Here is a 17,820-nt window from a genome sequence, read left to right as displayed (position 1 = left end):
GCAGGTTTACGAATTCGCCAACTCCATTCCCCAAATTTTGCGAAAACTAGCTGAATGTCTTGGACACTGAAGCAGGAGATTTTGAAAAAATTTTTCCAGGCGCTGATTTTGGCTTTAAAAACATCAACGTTAATCTAAATCTGCTAGATCATCAACGTTTTCTATCGTTCTTTTGAACATTATTTATTGTGCTTAGGTTTACCATGTTGAGGGCTATCTGGTTTTTTTAGAGTTGATCGGTTGAAAGTAAGAGCTGCCGGAGAACGCGGCCACTTAATAGTTTCGAAAAATTTGAAAGAATGTTATTTGCTGTGCTCTAAAGTTTGTTTGTTTCAGAATAATTGTTGTCTTGATATGAACAACGCTGAGTATTTTGCCCAAGCTGAAGGCTTTTTGTCTTTACAATACCTATCTCGTTTTGAAAGGAGTCCTCATGTTTTTACCGAATTGTGGCCAAGAGATGTATTTCTAAGTGAATTACAAAATAATAGAAAACTCAAGAGCATCTATAATGATTTAGCAGCAGCATATGATTCCGCTTTTTTGGATGGTCTACAAATCGAGCCTGATAGCTATGGAGGATTTTGTCTCAGAAATAATTCAAAGCAGACAATAAAAGCAGGCGAGATCCGTAGTGCAGTCGGTTTGCTGGTTAAAATTCCTCCTGGAAAAGATTATGGTGATTTTTCTATTATGGAGGGCGAAAAGCTGCTCGTTGGAGTTGCTCGTTGGGCAAATCATTCTTGTAGACCGAACGTGGATTATTACATGAAAGGAGGATTCAGAGGCAGGACCTGTATTAGGCTACGCGCATTAAGAGATATAAAGCCTGGGGACGAGCTTTGCGCTTATTATAATGATGATGTTTTCGGATTGGGAAACTGCGATTGCCTTTGCGAAAATAAAGACCTGCATGAGTCAAGAATTGAGTCATCTGAAATTCCGTCAAAGCGTAAACGTAAAACGATGCCGCGATTCAAATGCGTTAGCGATGAAAAACCTTCAGGCTTGCAAACACTTGTAAGTTTTTTCGACGAAACTTCCAACCTAAGTATTCAGTCTTTCGAAGAAAATAATGTTGATGCTCCTGAAAATGAGACATGGGACATAGAAGAAGATTTCCTGAGTGCTGTGAATAGTGATTTGAGTTCCGATGTTAGTGATGGTGAAACAATTTGCATCAATAACCTGCAGGAAATAGTTTCTTCTGACAGCGAGGACCACAACTATGATACTGATAATATTGGCGAGGAAGTGGAAGAGCCCGAGTATAGCGAACTGTTTTCACTGGTGAAGGAGGACGCGCAAATCTCTGATGTGCTTCCAGTGAGTTCCGGAAATTTAGCGGCTTCTCTGTTATCAATTGTTGCAGAACACAATGGTTATGATGAGCTTCTGGCTGCTTTGCTTAAAAGAGATCAATGCTTGTTCGGTAAAAAAACGGTTTCGCCCTGGTCCATGAAGTCTCAGCTCTTAAATGAAGTAACTCAATTCGAGCACTCTAAGCAAAGTTCTACACATGGAGAGCTCATTTTCCTGAAATTCAAGCCGTTTTTGTTGAAAATTATTGAACAGAACCTTGCCCTGATGTTGGAATATGCTGAACAGCGAGCACCCGAATGTGATCTCTTAATTCCAAAACTCAAAGTGCAGGATAAAACAATCAAAATCAGTCTTATTCTGAATACTGACGGAGCTGTTGTATGCAAGTCACCCCCTCTATCTGCATGGCCAGTATTCATAGCAGTTGCTGATTTACCGCCCTTTGAGCGCCAGCGATTTCAAAACATATCAATGGCGGCTTTGTATGTTGGAACTGAACATCCAAATTTCAACGATGTTTTTGATTTTTTGCAAAAAGAGTTGAGCTCACCAGATACCTTTAACTTTCAAGGAAACTGCCTGACTGTAAATTACGCGCCTCTAATTTTGATAGCGGACCTGATTGGAAAGGCAAAGATCCTTAATATGAAACAATGTAATGGTTATTACGGATGTACAATGTGCACGCAAAGAGGATTTCATATTGATAGGGTTCATCGTTACCCTCATGACGAAGTTATCAATCTGAGGTCACTCAATTCGCATCTTGAAAACTTGAAGGCCCTTGAGAATGGAAGCCAAGAGCGCTTGAAAAAGAAGAATGGCCGCAAATCGGATTTTGAAATGGAAACTCAGGGTGTCAAGGGAAGAAGTTCCGTTTTTTCATTGATACCTCACCAGCCCTTGACATCTCCTATTGATGTAATGCACCAGCTTTTTCTAGGTGTTTGTAAAGATCTTTTCCTCTACTATTACGAAAGATTGCGAAAAGAAAAAAAACGGAACTGGACCTTATAGTTTCTAAAATACAAGCGCCAAAAGAAATCACTCGAAAAATACGGCCGTTGAAAGACATTGCAACCTTCAAAGCGAAATAGTTCAAAGTGTATCTCTTGTATTTGGCGCCCATTGTGTTCCCTGACTTCTTTTGTGGTGAAGACCGAAACAGTGATATTGAGGACCTTAATAATCTTGTTTTCGCAGTTCGCTCACTGTATGAAAGTAACAACGAGGCAGATATGTGCGATACCCTTTTGAACGAGTTTTGCCTGAGCATGAGTGAAAAAACGAATCAATTCGAGTCGATAAACTTTCACCTACTAAGACATCTAGGATGGCAAGCTAAAAATATTGGACCACTGTTTGCTTCATCTGCTTCAATGTTTGAATCCGCAAACCATCGTGTTATTTGTCCACTAACTGGAACAGTTAATCATTGCCAGCTGTTAGTAACGCGATATCTCCGGAACAAACTAATCGAAAAACTGAAGGTTGAAAATGACTGTCTGGCGACGTTTGTGCATTCTGATAAGAAAAAGTTTGACGAGACGTTCAGCATGAAAGAAACCGAAGCTTCGCGGTCATTTGCTTCCGTCAATCCAAATTGCCAAAACTTTGGTCGCTTGCACAAAAAGTTTTATTTTACGTCATCAGTTTACAGTAAGGCTAGAAAAGCAGATCAGTTTGTAGCCATCAAATTGGACGAAACTGTTATTGGAGAACTCCAGTTTTTTTATGAGAATGACAACGGAAGAGCAATCTGTCTGAAAGTTTACAAAATTTTACGTCGACTCAGACTTTTAAAAGAAAGAGGTCCGCAAAGTTATACCATTTTTGGGTACATCGCTGAGGAAACTGAAAAACTCATTCATGTTCCGTTGTCCACCATCGCTTGCAAGCTTTTCCCGATAGAATTTCAAGAAACTCTTTATTTTGTTACAATGTTGCAACACTTTGAACATGACTAAACTTCCACCTTGTTGTAAACTCAAATTGAGATAGGAACTAGTGTATTTGTATCTTATTTGTCAAATTTTATGACTTGAAGTATTTAGTTGTTCTTCATTAAAACTTTGTCTCTCGGTTGTTTTTGTTCAAATAATCAGCAAGAAATCTAGGGCGTGTTGTTTTATGCTTTACCAACGGTGCTAGAGGGCGTGTTGTCTTCTTACACCATTAATTCTAATTAAAACAAAATAATTCTGTCTGACTTGCCTTAACAATTTTGCCAAAGCGCGTGTTGTCTTCTTGGATACTGATTCTAAGTAGAAGTTAAAGTTTAAGGATTGTATTGTGCTGTACTAGTGGTGATAGAGGGCGTGTTGCCTCCTTACACCATTGATTCTAAGTAAAACTGAAAATAATTCCGTCTGACTTGCCTTACCAATTTTGCCAGAGGGCGTGTTGTCTTCTTGCATATTGATTCTAAGTAGAAAGAAAAGTTTAATGGTTGTGATGTGCGTTACTAGTGGTGATAGAGGGCGTGTTGTCTTCTTACACCATCAATTCTAATTAAAACTAAAAATAATTCCGTCTCCCTTGCCTTACCAATTTTGCCAGAGGGCGTGTTGTCTTCTTGCATACTGATTCTAAGTAGGAAAAGTTTAAGGATTGTATTGTGCTTTAATAGCGGTGATAGAGGGCGTGTTGTCTTCTTACACCATTGATTCTAAGTAAAACTGAAAATAATTCCGTCTGACTTGCCTTATCAATTTTACCAGAGGGCGTGTTGTCTTCTTGCATACTGATTCTAAGTAGAATGAAAAGTTTAATGGTTGTGATGTGCGTTACTAGCGGTGATAGAGGGCGTGTTGTCTTCTTATGCCATCAATTCTAATTAAAACTAAAAATATGTCCGTCTCCCTTGCCTTGGCGTGTTGTCTTCATGTATAGGTTCGCATTCGGAAATGTGCGATATTTGCGAATAACTAATTTTAAAAATAGGTTTTTTTAAGCGGATCAAGGAGTTGTCCAAAGCAAACCAAACTTGGTATGGAGTATCACCAGTGTAATAAAAGCGTAAAACAAAAAGAGTTTTTGGTATAGTTTGGCTTGGAAAAAAGTTCGGATTTCGATCGGAAATATCGACTTATTCCCTTATTCTATTTTCAAAAATATAGAAATTTTATCGGGTCAAGGAGTTGTTCAATGTGAACCAAATTGATATCCCAGACTACCAGTACTATTTAGGTTGTAATGCCAAAAGAATGGTCCGTCTACTTTTTTGTAGAAATAAAGTTCGTTTTTTAATCGGAAATATCGACTTATTCGCTTATTATTAGCTTTTTCTATTTTCAATAATATAGAAATTTTATCGGGTCAAGGAGTTGTACAAACCAAACAACACTCGGTATGGAGAATCCCCTGTGTGATTAGAGCGTAAAACAACAAGATTTTTTGGTAAAACTTGCCTAGTAAAAAAGTTACGTTCGCATTCGGAAATTTGCGTTGTTTGCGAATAACTAATTTTAAAAATACGTCTTTTTAAGCGGATCAAGGAGTTGTCCAAACCAAACCGAACTCGGTATGGAGAATGCCCTGGGTAATTAAAGCGTAACACAGAATAATTTTTTGGTATAGCTTGCCTAGTAAAAAAGTTAGGTTCGCATTCGGAAATGTGCTATATTTGCGAATAACTAATTTTAAAATAGGTATTTTTTATCGGGTCAAGAAAATATCCAAATAAAACCAAACCCGGTATGGAGTAGCCCCTGTATAATTAGAGCATAAAACAAGAAGAATTTTCGGTATTGCTTGCCTAGAAAAAAGTTAGATTGTCATACGGAAATTTCCTATTATTTCCGAACAATTTTGATTAAGTATATTTAAAAATAGGCCTTTTGATCGGGTCAAGGAGTTGTCGAAACCAAACCAAACTCGGTATCGAGTATCCCATGGGTAACTGGATTGTAAAGCAAAAAGAATTTTTGGTATAGGTTGCCTAGGAAAAAAGTTAGTTTTTCGTACGGAAATTTGCTAATATTTCAAATAAATAATTTTAAAAATAGGTCTTTTTCATCGGGTCAAGGAGTTATTCAAATCGAACCAAACTCGGTATCGAGTATCCCATGGGTAACTAGATTGTAAAACAAAAAGAATTTTTGGTATAGCTTGCCTAGGAAAAAAGTTAGATTTTCGTACGGAAATTTGCGGTTATTTCGAATAACTAATTTTAAAAATAGGTCTTTTTGATCGGGTCAAGGAGCTGTCCAAATCGAACCAAACTTGGTATCGAGTATTGCATGGGTAACTATATTGTAAAACAAAAAGAATTTTTGGTATAGCTTGCCTAGGAAAAAAGTTAGTTTTTCGTACGGAAATTTGCTAATATTTCAAATAATTAATTTTAAAAATAGGTCTTTTTCATCGGGTCAAGGAGTTATTCAAATCGAACCAAACTCGGTATCGATTATCCCATGGGTAACTAGATTGTAAAACAAAAAGAATTTTTGGTATAGCTTGCCTAGGAAAAAAGTTAGTTTTTCGTACGGAAATTTGCGGTTATTTCAAATAACTAATTTTAAAAATAGGTCTTTTTGATCGGGTCAAGGAGCTGTCCAAATCGAACCAAACTTGGTATCGAGTATCCCATGGGTAACTAGATTGTAAAACAAAAAGAATTTTTGGTATAGCTTGCCTAGGAAAAAAGTTAGTTTTTCGTACGGAAATTAGCTATTATTTCAAATAAATAATTTTAAAAACAGGTCTTTTTTATCGGATCAAGAAGTTGTCCAAATTGAACCAAACTTGGTATCGAGTATCCCATGGGTAACTCAATGGTAAAACAAAAAGAATTTTTGGTATAGCTTGCTTAGGAAAAAAGTTAGTTTTTCGTACGGAAATTTGCTATTATTTCAAATAAATAATTTTAAAAATAGGTCTTTTTGATCGGGTCAAGGAGTTGTCCAAACCAAACCAAACTCGGTATCGAGAATCCCATGGGTAACTAGATTGTAAAACAAAAAGAATTTTTGGTATAGCATGCCTAGGAAAAAAGTTAGTTTTTCGTACGGAAATTTGCTATTATTTCGAATAAATAATTTTAAAAATAGGTCTTTTTGATCGGGTCAAGGAGTTGTCCAAACCAAACCAAACTCGGTATCGAGTATCCCATGGGTAACTAGATTGTAAAACAAAAAGAATTTTTGGTATAGCTTGCCTAGGAAAAAAGTTAGTTTTTCGTACGGAAATTTGCTAATATTTCAAATAAATAATTTTAAAAATAGGTCTTTTTTATCGGGTCAAGGAGTTGTCCAAATCAAACCAAACTTGGTATGGAGAATCCACTGTCCGACTAGATTGTAATAAACTGGCAATTTTTGCTTTGGGGTCAATACTTGAAAAAGTGGTAGAGTAGATAAGTTAAGTTCGGAAACGCAAGAAATTCGTCTGTTTTTTATATAAAATGTCTTGTTATTTCTCGACTATTGGGTCTAGGTGGTTCAAAGTGATATACCAAACGTGTGGCTGGCTAACGTTGGCCATGATGTAAAGAAATTCAAGATAAGTGATATATGAAGTAAAGTTTTGCAATTTCGTCAGATGTTTCTCTAAAGTCGTTTCGTATTTCAAAAATATAATGTGATCCTCTGGGTCAAGGAATTGTCCAAATCGAACCAAACTTGGTATCGAGTATCCCATGGGTAACTAGATTGTAAAACAAAAAGAATTTTGGGTATAGCTTGCCTAGGAAAAAAGTTAGTTTTTCGTACGGAAATTTGCTATTATTTCAAATAAATAATTTTAAAAATAGGTCTTTTTGATCGGGTCAAGGAGTTGTCCAAACCAAATCAAACTCGGTATCGAGTATCCCATGGGTAACTAGATTGTAAAACAAAAAGAATTCTGGTATAGCTTGCCTAGGCAAAAAGTTAGCTTTTCATACGGAAATTTCCTATTATTTCGAATAACTTGAAATTATTGAATTTTAAAAATAGGTCTTTTTCATCGGGTCAAGTAGTTATCCAAATCAAACCAAACTCGACATGGAGTATCTACTAAGCAATTAGATTGTATTAAACCGGCAGTTTTTGCTTTGGGGTCAATACTTGAAAAAGTGGTAGAGTAGAAATGTTAAGTTCTGAAACGCAAAAAATTCGACTGTTTTTTATGTAAAATGTCTTGTTATTTCTCGACTATTGGGTCTAGGTGGTTCAAAGTGATATAACAAAGGTGTGGCTGGCTAACGTTGGCCATGATGTAAAGAAATTCAAGATTAGTGATATATGAAGTAAAGTTTTGCAATTTCGTCAGATGTTTCTCTAAAGTCGTTTCGTATTTCAAAAATATAATGTGATCCTCTGGGTCAAGGAGTTGTCCAAATCGAACCAAACTCGGTATCGAGTATCCCATGGGTAACTAGATTGTAAAACAAAAAGAATTTTTGGTATAGCTTGACTAGGAAAAAAGTTAGTTTTTCGTACGGAAATTTGCTATTATTTCAAATAAATAATTTTAAAAATAGGTCTTTTTGATCGGGTCAAGGAGTTGTCCAAACCAAACCAAACTCGGTATCGAGTATCCCATGGGTAACTAGATTGTAAAACAAAAAGAATTTTTGGTATAGCTTGCCTAGGAAAAAAGTTAGCTTTTCATACGGAAATTTCCTGTTATTTCGAATAACTTGAAATTATTGAATTTTAAAAATAGGTCTTTTTCATCGGGTCAAGGAGTTGTCCAAATTGAACCAAACTTGGTATCAAGTATTCCATGGGTAACTAGATGGTAAAACAAAAAGAATTTTTGGTATAGCTTGCCTAGGAAAAAAGTTAGTTTTTCGTACGGAAATTTCCTATTATTTCAAATAAATAATTTTAAAAATAGGTCTTTTTGATCGGGTCAAGGAGTTGTCCAAACCAAACCAAACTCGGTATCGAGTATCCCATGGGTAACTAGAGTGTAAAACAAAAAGAATTTTTGGTATAGCTTGCCTAGGAAAAAAGTTAGTTTTTCGTACGGAAATTTGCTATTATTTCAAATAAATAATTTTAAAAATAGTCTTTTTGATCGGGTCAAGGAGTTGTGCAAACCAAACCAAATTCGGCATCGAGTATCCCATGGGTAACTAGATTGTAAAACAAAAAGAATTTTTGGTATAGCTTGCCTAGGAAAAAAGTTAGTTTTTCGTACGGAAATTTGCTATTATTTCGAATAAATAATTTTAAAAATAGGTCTTTTTGATCGGGTCAAGGAGTTGTCCAAACCAAACCAAACTCGGTATCGAGTATCCCATGGGTAACTAGATTGTAAAACAAAAAGAATTTTTGGTATAGCTTGCCTAGGAAAAAAGTTAGTTTTTCGTACGGAAATTTGCTAATATTTCAAATAAATAATTTTAAAAATAGGTCTTTTTTATCGGGTCAAGGAGTTGTCCAAATCAAACCAAACTTGGTATGGAGAATCCACTGTCCAACTAGATTGTAATAAACTGGCAATTTTTGCTTTGGGTTCAATACTTGAAAAAGTGGTAGAGTAGATAAGTTAAGTTCGGAAACGCAAGAAATTCGTCTGTTTTTTATATAAAATGTCTTGTTATTTCTCGACTATTGGGTCTAGGCGTTTCAAAGTGATATAACAAACGTGTGGCAAGCTAACTTTGGCTATGATGTAAAGAAATTCAAGATTAGTGATATATGAAGTCAAGTTTTGCAATTTCGTCAGATGTTTCTCTAAAGTCGTTTCGTATTTCAAAAATATAATGTGACCCTCTGGGTCAAGGAGTTGTTCAATGTTGCTCAGACTCTTTTCATAGTATCTACTATTCAATTAGATTGTAATAATCTTGCAATTTTTGCTTTGGGGTCAATACTTCAAAAAGTGGTAGAGTAGAAATGTTAAGTTCGGAAACGCAAAAAATTCGACTGTTTTTTATGTAAAATGTCTTGTTATTTCTCGACTATTGGGTCTAGGCGGTTCAAACTGATATAACAAACGTGTAGCAGGCTAACTTTGGCCATGATGTAAAGAATTTCAAGATTAGTGATATATGAAGTCAAGTTTTGCAATTTCGTCCAATGTTTCTCTAATGTCGTTTCGTATTTCAAAAATATGATGTGACCCTCTGGGTCAAGGAGTTGTTCAATGTTGCTCAGACTCTTTTCATAGTATCTACTATTCAATTAAATTGTAATAATTTTGCAATTTTTGCTTTGGGGTCAATGCTTCAAAAAGTGGTAGAGTAGAAATGTTAAGTTCGGAAACGCAAAAAATTCGACTGTTTTTTATGTAAAATGTCTTGTTATTTCTCGACTATTGGGTCTAGGCGGTTCAAACTGATATAACAAACGTGTGGCAGGCTAACTTTGGCCATGATGTAAAGAATTTACATCATGGCCAAATTTTGCAAGTTTTGGGGGGAAATTTAAAAAAAATGATTTTTTGATAAATGTCCCTCCCTTTTGTGCCCTTATAGGGACCTTCTCCCATGTGCTGTTTATTTATTTATTGTGCCTTGTTTCTTTGTGCTTTTGTTTAGATGTTTATAGAATCCTGGCCTATCCGGGATTCCTTTAGATTTTAAAAAGTGTCTTATAAGAGCCTCGGTTTTTTCTGGGGCTGCAAGAAAAATTCTGAATTTTTCTTGTGGTCTTGGACAGTAAAGAGAGCTCACGAAATAAAGACACTCAAATCAGTTTATGAAAAGACTTATGATGGACCCATGAAAAGACCTTAGCTGGACTTTGTTGCTTATGAAAAGACTAAAAATGGACCCATGAAAAGACCTTAACTCGACCCATGAAAAGACCTTAACTCGACCCATGAAAAGACTTTAACTCAACTCTTATCTGTTATGAAAAGACTTTAGCTCGACCCATGAGAAGACCTTAACTAGACCCATGAAAAGACCTTAACTCGACCCATGAAAAGACCTTAACTCGACCCATGAAAAGACTTTAACTCGACTCTTATCTGTTATGAAAAGACTTTAGCTCGACCCATGAAAAGACCTTAACTCGACCCATGAAAAGACCTTAACTCGACCCATGAAAAGACTTTAACTCGACTCTTATCTGTTATGAAAAGACTTTAGCTCGACCCATGAAAAGACTGAAGCTGGACTTTTACTAGGAACCTCGACCGTGTAATTTTAGTCGATATTGCCCCCCCCCCCCCCACTAGACTTTTAAAGTCTTTTCATGAGTCGAGGTCTAGACCTGGGTGTCCACCCACCCCCCCCCAGAGTCTTTATGACCCCCAGTTACAAATTATATGTTGTTATATAGCACGTTACTATGTAAGAAAATAGCACGTGCGCCTGGGGGTCATAAAAAATTTGTGCTCACTAAGCTGTGGGGGGGGGGGGCAAAACAGAATAGATCCGACATTTTTTTGCACCATCAAAGATCAAGTGTCTAAATTTACTCAATGATTCACTGTCTATTGTCACGTGCCATGTGAAAAACTAAAATCAGAAAGAAAAGGTCCCTGACAGAAATTGATAAAAAATTTCTGTTTAAACAATCACAAACTTTTTGAATGAAAATCAAATGTAAATGGCGGAATGGCGGCAGCAACTTACTTTTCAACCATTTCAGAAAAAAATTGAAGAAACTAGCTCAAAATAAATTGAGTCGGCAAAATTGAAGTAGAAAGGTTGAGTTGGGCGAAATTCATGGTAAAATTTGAAGTTTCTCGAGTTCTTTTCCATTGCTGAATAAGAAAAAAATGAAAAAAAAAACGTTGCGACAAGTTTAATAAAAATCAAGCCTGGAATCAAGCCAAGAAATAGCTGTTAATCATGGTTAATTTGCAAGAAACCCGGGCCGAGGATTTTGCCGAAAAATAACGGGGAAAAGAATGTAAAGAGTGTAAAAATAATATTTTTACACCGTTAGTGCCCCCCTTATTAAGGGTGGAATTACCCTTTTAAAATACTTGTTGCCATTTTAAGAAAAAATCAGGTCTACTTCAATCGAAAAACAACGACAAACTATTTACAAAATGAATGGAAACAGATTGGAGCGGGGTTTCTCCAAGGCCAAACACAGCCCAGGCGAACCCAATTAAATCCAGGGCCTTTTCACCAGGGTTGACAATGTCAGCGAAGAGGGAAAGTAGTTCACGACAGCAGTTTCACTTTTTTCAAATACTCAATATGTGACTTCTGCCAATCGTCGATAACTATGGATAGAGACCTCAATCAGTCGTTTTTTATTCAGTTTAATATGCAAGAAAAATGGAATCGACTGGAACCGCCAAGTATTTGAAATGCTAATTTTCGCCCTCTTTTAGATCTTTTTTTTCCAATACCTAAGCGCCCCATGACAGGAAAAAAAGGTTCAGTTTTTCTACTTTCATCTTTGTTTTGTTTTATGTACTGTCCCACCTTTTCTAACGTTGCTTTATCCAAATTGCTTTTGCTATGAAAACTTGTGTCTTGACAAGGTTATTAATTGCTCTCAAGTTTTTAGCAATTATTAATTGCTCTCAAACGAAGTTTGTAGCAATTATTAATTGCTCTCAAACGAAGATTGTAGCAATTATTAATTGCTCTCAAACGAAGTTTTTAGCAATTATTAATTGCTCTCAAACGAAGTATGTAGAAATTATTAATTGCTCTCAAACGAAGTTTGCCGCAACTTTTAATTGCTCTCAAACGAAGTTTGTAGCAATTATTAATTGCTCTCAAACGAAGTTTGCCGCAACTTTTAATTGCTCTCAAACGAAGTTTGTAGCAATTATTAATTGCTCTCAAACGAAGTCTGTAGGCATTATTAATTGCTCTCAAACGAAGTCTGTAGCAATTATTAATTGCTCTCAAGCGAAGTTTGCAGTAATTATTAACTGCTCTCAAACGGTGTTTGTAGCAATTATTAATTGCTCTTAAACGGAGTTTGTAGCAATTATTAATTGCTCTCAAACGAAGTATGTAGCAATTATTAATTGCTCTCAAACGAAGTTTGCCGCAACTTTTAATTGCTCTCAAACGAAGTTTGTAGCAATTATTAATTGCTCTCAAACGAAGTCTGTAGGCATTATTAATTGCTCTCAAACGAAGTCTGTAGCAATTATTAATTGCTCTCAAGCGAAGTTTGCAGTAATTATTAATTGCTCTCAAACGGTGTTTGTAGCATTTATTAATTGCTCTTAAACGGAGTTTGTAGCAATTATTAATTGCTCTCAAACGAAGTTTGTAGCAATTATTAATTGCTCTCGAACGAAGTCTGTAGCAAGTATTAATTGCTCTCAAACGAAGTTTTTAGCAATTTTTAATTGCTCTCAAACGAAGTCTGTAGCAATTATTAATTGCTCTCAAGCGAAGTCTGCAGCAATTATTAATTGCTCTCAAACGAAGTTTGTAGCAATTACTTATTGCTCTCAAACGAAGTTCTTAGCAATTTTATTAGTCCTGTCGGTCTTTGTTTTTAAGTGATTTTTCGCTTAACGGATATTTCTTCTGACGCATTTGACTTTTCGTCCTCAAAAACGGGATAAACAGGTAGCGCCCAGCGGGCATTAAATTCTCTTAGAGCCTTTCAACTCACTAGAATCCAAGTATGCGATTCACTGGAAATGTTTTGGAGACATACTATAGTGGTGTGAAGGGCGGTTCTTAAAATTTGAGCCCCACCCCCACCCCCACGTCAGCCCCCCTCTCGCGTCACTCCCCCCACGCTTACATCACGCCCCTTCAATTATGCTAAAGCTAGACCCACTAAACCGTGGCTAGCTACTGACGAACCCAACCGCTCACCGGTCGTTTGAGAGCAATTCGCCCGACGTTAGTCGGTCATGTTTGTTGTTTAAAGCTTGCCTCTAGTATCTTGCTAAACTATTTGATAAAACATTGGGGGTCTCTCGAATGTTCCGCAATGAATGCGTTGGTTATATTTATCAAATAGAACAAAATCATTCAAAAGAACACATGTTTTCTGACGTGGTGACAGACTTTCATTTTTATTGTGTTTTCAGAGAATCCGCACGATGTCAATAGATTTGGAATTATGAAGTTAAATATTCAAAATGAAATCTTTATGAATATGGCTACCCGCATTTCAAGATAATTATATATTGGTTTTTCAAAATTTCAACCATGTTTAGAACAAATGACCTCTTTTCACTCATGTTTCACTTCAGTCTTTTGATAATGATTTTGTTTTTTGCAGCTATCAATATTTTGCATGGTTCTTACTCTGTTTCTCAGTTTTTAACTTTTATCCAAAATCTTCCTGAAGATAGAGTCTGGATAGAGTCTGGATAGAGTCTGGGATAGAGTCTGTTTGGGATAGAGTCTGGATGTTTGCAGCAAATAAGTGAAAAAATTTGAACAAAAAAATTTACGATACGCAAAAACTGTATTCCTAGCATTCCAAAAAAGTTGTTTCCGGCGGTTGCATTGAGAGTGGAGTACACTTTTTTAATGTGTCCTGACCAACCTCAACCCATTCGATGTTTTCAATTTGCAAAGCCATTATACTGAATGCTCAAAAATTCAAGATTAAAGATGTTCCATATCTCAGCAGCCATCATCGAGGTTCTTGTTTGAGGAAACAACAATCATTGCAAAAGAAAATGTAAATCGTCAAATAAAATTTGTTTTTATGACACATGCAATAGATCCAACACACAAATAGATCGCAATTTTTTTTTTGGATTCAAGCGACTAATAATAATTGAACTGCTTTTAAAAACACTAAGCTGCTCAAAACATGCCACGGATTTAAGAGCTCAACCACATTACGATTACCCGAACAGTACTGAGAACATATTTTCAGTGAAATATAAATGTTTATAGCAACAGTTTGTTTTGATTTTATTCCACTCAAAGTGTTCTGTCATTGTTTGAAAATGACTGTAATTGTAGCGATCAGAGCAACCCTTTAGTGTAAGCGCTATCTGTATCCTAATTAGGTAAAAAAATGAAAAGGGTGCATATCTGTGATTCATCAGTTTGAAAGAGATGTAGCTAATTTGTTTTCCATGTAGCTTAACCAACATGAGAAATCAAGAAAATTTATTATCAATATGAGTTTTTGGAACCTTATCTGATAATGTTCACTAGAAATTTTTTAAGGTCTGTTCGGATTAACACAATTTAAGTCACTCGCTAAAATTATTGCTGTCAGTTTTAAACACCTTTTAGTTTGAGTCTGAGCCTCCTTTAAGCAATTTGGCCTTTCTCATCGTTTACTAAATAATATCTGCAAAAACACAAAAATAGAGAAATAAAGAAACTGTTGATTTTCAAATGTGTAGCTGCAAAACAGGCGCCCCACTTACGAGTCGCCAACTACTCGGGAAGAGCGGAGACGACGGGGAGTCAGCAGAGGGGGAGCCCCTTTCGCCACCTCTCCCTCCCCATTAGCCAGACATTCCAACAAGCAAAATGGGGCGTGGGACCTGTTCCGCCAGCGGCTTGCTCAAGGAAATTGTAAGCCTTTAGAAGTTCATACACTCTAAAGATTTCTCCGGTGACTTTGCCCGATTTCTCATGTACAAAAGGACACCCGATTTTCGGCCCATTCACACGAGATAGTGTAATTCTGCACGACCTTCTCGGATTTTACTGTAATAACTATCAACTCAGCAAAATTAAGTTTTGTTATCTTTCGGCGAACAATATTTCTCCTAAGCAACTGCCTTGACTTTAAAAACACAACATTAATTTTCATTGAATATGCATGCCATTCCTTCAATAAGAACGATTATAACATTTTAAAAGGTTTTTTGTATCGTAAATCAAATGAGAAGAAACAAAAGAATGCTTTTCCTTTCGTGCTCTGTTTGATATTGTTTATCAATTCAGTTATTTTTTAAATGATTTTTTATCAGCACGATAAACAAAAAATCAATTAGCTTGCTGAGATTTCTATATAAATCGACCATTTTCTTCATAAGCTCATTTACACAGAAATTTGTCTAGTTATTCATGACACAAGAAAAATAATTACATGAGACAATTTAAGAGCACATGAAAACTAATAGTTCACTAAAAATTTCCCTAGTTGAGAAGTCGACTTCATGAAAAGACTTTTAAAGTCAACCCGTTTCAACCTCCTAGTAACAGTCAACCTCCTAGTAACAGTCTACCTAGAGTCTTTTCATAAGTCGACTAGCGGTCTTTTCATACCATTTATCGGTTGACCACGGTCTTTTCATATCCGGTACAGTCAAACTAAAGTCAGGTCATAAGTCTTTTTTACCAAATTTATAGAGTTTTCCAAAGTTGACCAATATCGGTCACTTTATAGTCTTTTCATATCTAATGCAGTCAACCTAAAGTCTTTTCATAATTCGAGCAACAGTCTAATCATACTCAGTACTCGCAGTCCCGAAAAAACCCAATTTGAACTTGAGTGCCATTATAAATCGAAAATGACGTAATGATTAATCTCGATTTTTTCGATGCAAACCATTTCACCATGAGGCGCCCGTTTCACGAGGTCCTAATTCACATTAGGTTCTCTTCTGCCTCTCAACTCACGTTGAGTTTACTGAAAGAAAAATTAAAATTAAGAGGAAAAAAATTTGATTTCTGTTCTCCATCTTCCAAAAAAAGACCTCCAAATTGGTAATTCATATGACCTAATGGTAATCCCATAAGCTGCATTTCGTGGCCGATGTCTAAAAAAGCAAGCTTCAATAAAATTTGTGCTCTTCGAAAAGGATTAACACAAGCTTTCCACCATTTTTCACTTATAGCAGCCGTTTTTTACAATGGAATTATAGTTACTCAAAATGTAGATATATTTTACCTATGTCATATAATGAGGCTTACCTTTTTATTTGCTCTTGAACGAAGTTCATAGCAATTATTGTAAACGTGTTGGTCTTTTTTATGCAAATTTTTCGCTTGACCATTTTGCGCTTTTCTTCTAGAACATTCTTTGACTTCTCAAGTGACTTTTTTCAGCTTTCGTTCTTCATTTTTGAGTGATCTCTATTGCTCTAACTCCGAAGTAAAGTTTGTTGCTTATATAAAGTCGGTTACATCATAGCAGAACCAGGGGACTGATAGCCGAGTGGGCAGTGCATCTGGTTATGGAAAGGGAGGTCAGTAGTTCGAATCCCGGCGGTGTCGAACGACTTTGTACCCGCAAGAGAGCAATCCTTCCGACATTAGTTGGTTTTTGTTTTAGTTCTTGGGTAAACACAAACCAATTCCACAATTTAGAGCATTTAAGTAGCCCAAAACAATATTGCCCGAATTTTAGCTGAATTTAGTTGAGACCCATTTCAAAGGCTTATTTTGTTCTTTTGAACAAAGATATGCGTATTTGCTAAGCTGCTAGTTCTCCTCTTCTTCTGCATGTAGTAACAAGATGTCGCTTCTGAATTTAATCCTCAATGAGGCTTTCTTTCAATTTTGTCTATATATATATATATAGGAGAAATGCAATATTGTCCATCTAAAGTGAATGTGGAAGCCGAAATCTAATGATTCTGAGGTGGAAGACAATTATTCAAGAGAACGGGCAATCTCTCTTGAAAGTTCATGGAAATCTTGAGAATCAAAAAACTGAGGCGTCTGGCTAAGATACCAGATCATAATATTGTTGACAATATTTAGGTTGTTTTGCAATATCTATTCGACATAAATTGTCCTGGTAATACCGGAACAAGGTTGTTAATTTTTGCTAAATTTCGTGAAACAGAAGGACACAAAGACTTTGGATGTTTGAAAATTAATTGACGCTCTTTTACTAATGAAAAACCTACTACGAAAAATCAAAATCTGACAAAGATACGTCAAGTTTTCCTCTACTGGGCTTGATACTTTTGTAGAATTTCTGACACTAAATCCATAACTGGCGTTTTACTGAGTATTTGAACAGATTTACCTATGAAACGCTCAATAAATATTTGTTGATGGCGTTTTACGATAAGTAGGGTACCATAAAAACGAAATTCCGAATATCGACTTTTCATGCCTACTTCCGGAACCACAATCGGCCTACTGAATTGTTTATGAGCCAAACTCAAAATATTTTATGACGGTTGTACTTCTAAGAACTTTCCAGGAAATGCATGTATGGCTGTTAATGGTTGGTAAGTTTCTTTTTGGTGGTCAACCGGGGTACTCGTTATTTACACATTTTAAGTAAAAATCTTTTTCGCAATAGTAACTCCCCAGCGCACAAAAGAAACGACCGGAACCCCTCGGAGAACCTCAGAGCCAGTAAAGAACCAGAGGCAAATAAAGAGTCCAGTGTCCCCATCTCCGAGAGCAGTCAGGTTTTCAGGCAACAAGAAGGAAGACCTGATCATATTGGAAGGTGGGAAAAGAGTAGGAAGGAAGACAAGTGTGCCTGCCAGAATCACAGAACCCAGACAAAACAGGTCAGACCAGTTTCTTAGCCCAAAGTTGATCATCTTTTGCATTTTTGTAATGAAATTTGTTGAGTTTAGTTTGGCTGTGGTCATAAAACGATGAATCGAAGAATATTTTTTAAAAAAAAACTGTTATATAATGTTTCGACTTTTGGCGTGAAATTAAACATTGGCAAAGCATTTTTTTCACCCCCAAAGGCTGGAATATGTGATCATTACACTACCACC

At 36.1% G+C, this 17,820-nt stretch overlaps 2 protein-coding genes across 3 annotated transcripts in view; both read left to right on the top strand.

The window, feature by feature from the left end:
* Positions 1–17,820, top strand: part of LOC142342594 (voltage-dependent calcium channel subunit alpha-2/delta-4-like) — a 433,960-nt gene that overhangs the window by 315,025 nt on the left and 101,115 nt on the right. The window lies entirely within an intron of this gene.
* The window catches only part of LOC142342595 (uncharacterized), a 51,007-nt gene continuing 44,468 nt past the window's right edge, over positions 11,282–17,820 (top strand). For both annotated transcript variants that reach the window (XM_075393977.1, XM_075393976.1), the window contains exons 1-3: positions 11,282–11,371; positions 14,518–14,692; positions 17,385–17,601. In XM_075393977.1, coding sequence (XP_075250092.1) covers positions 11,357–11,371; positions 14,518–14,692; positions 17,385–17,601 — 407 coding nt within the window. In that variant the 5' untranslated portion in view covers positions 11,282–11,356. The remainder of the gene's footprint in view (positions 11,372–14,517; positions 14,693–17,384; positions 17,602–17,820) is intronic.

The sequence above is a fragment of the Convolutriloba macropyga genome, chromosome 7 (assembly GCF_964194025.1).
Source record: "Convolutriloba macropyga chromosome 7, txConMacr16.3, whole genome shotgun sequence".
Lineage (NCBI taxonomy): Eukaryota > Metazoa > Xenacoelomorpha > Acoela > Convolutidae > Convolutriloba > Convolutriloba macropyga.
This window is presented reverse-complemented; position numbering and strand designations above follow the sequence as displayed.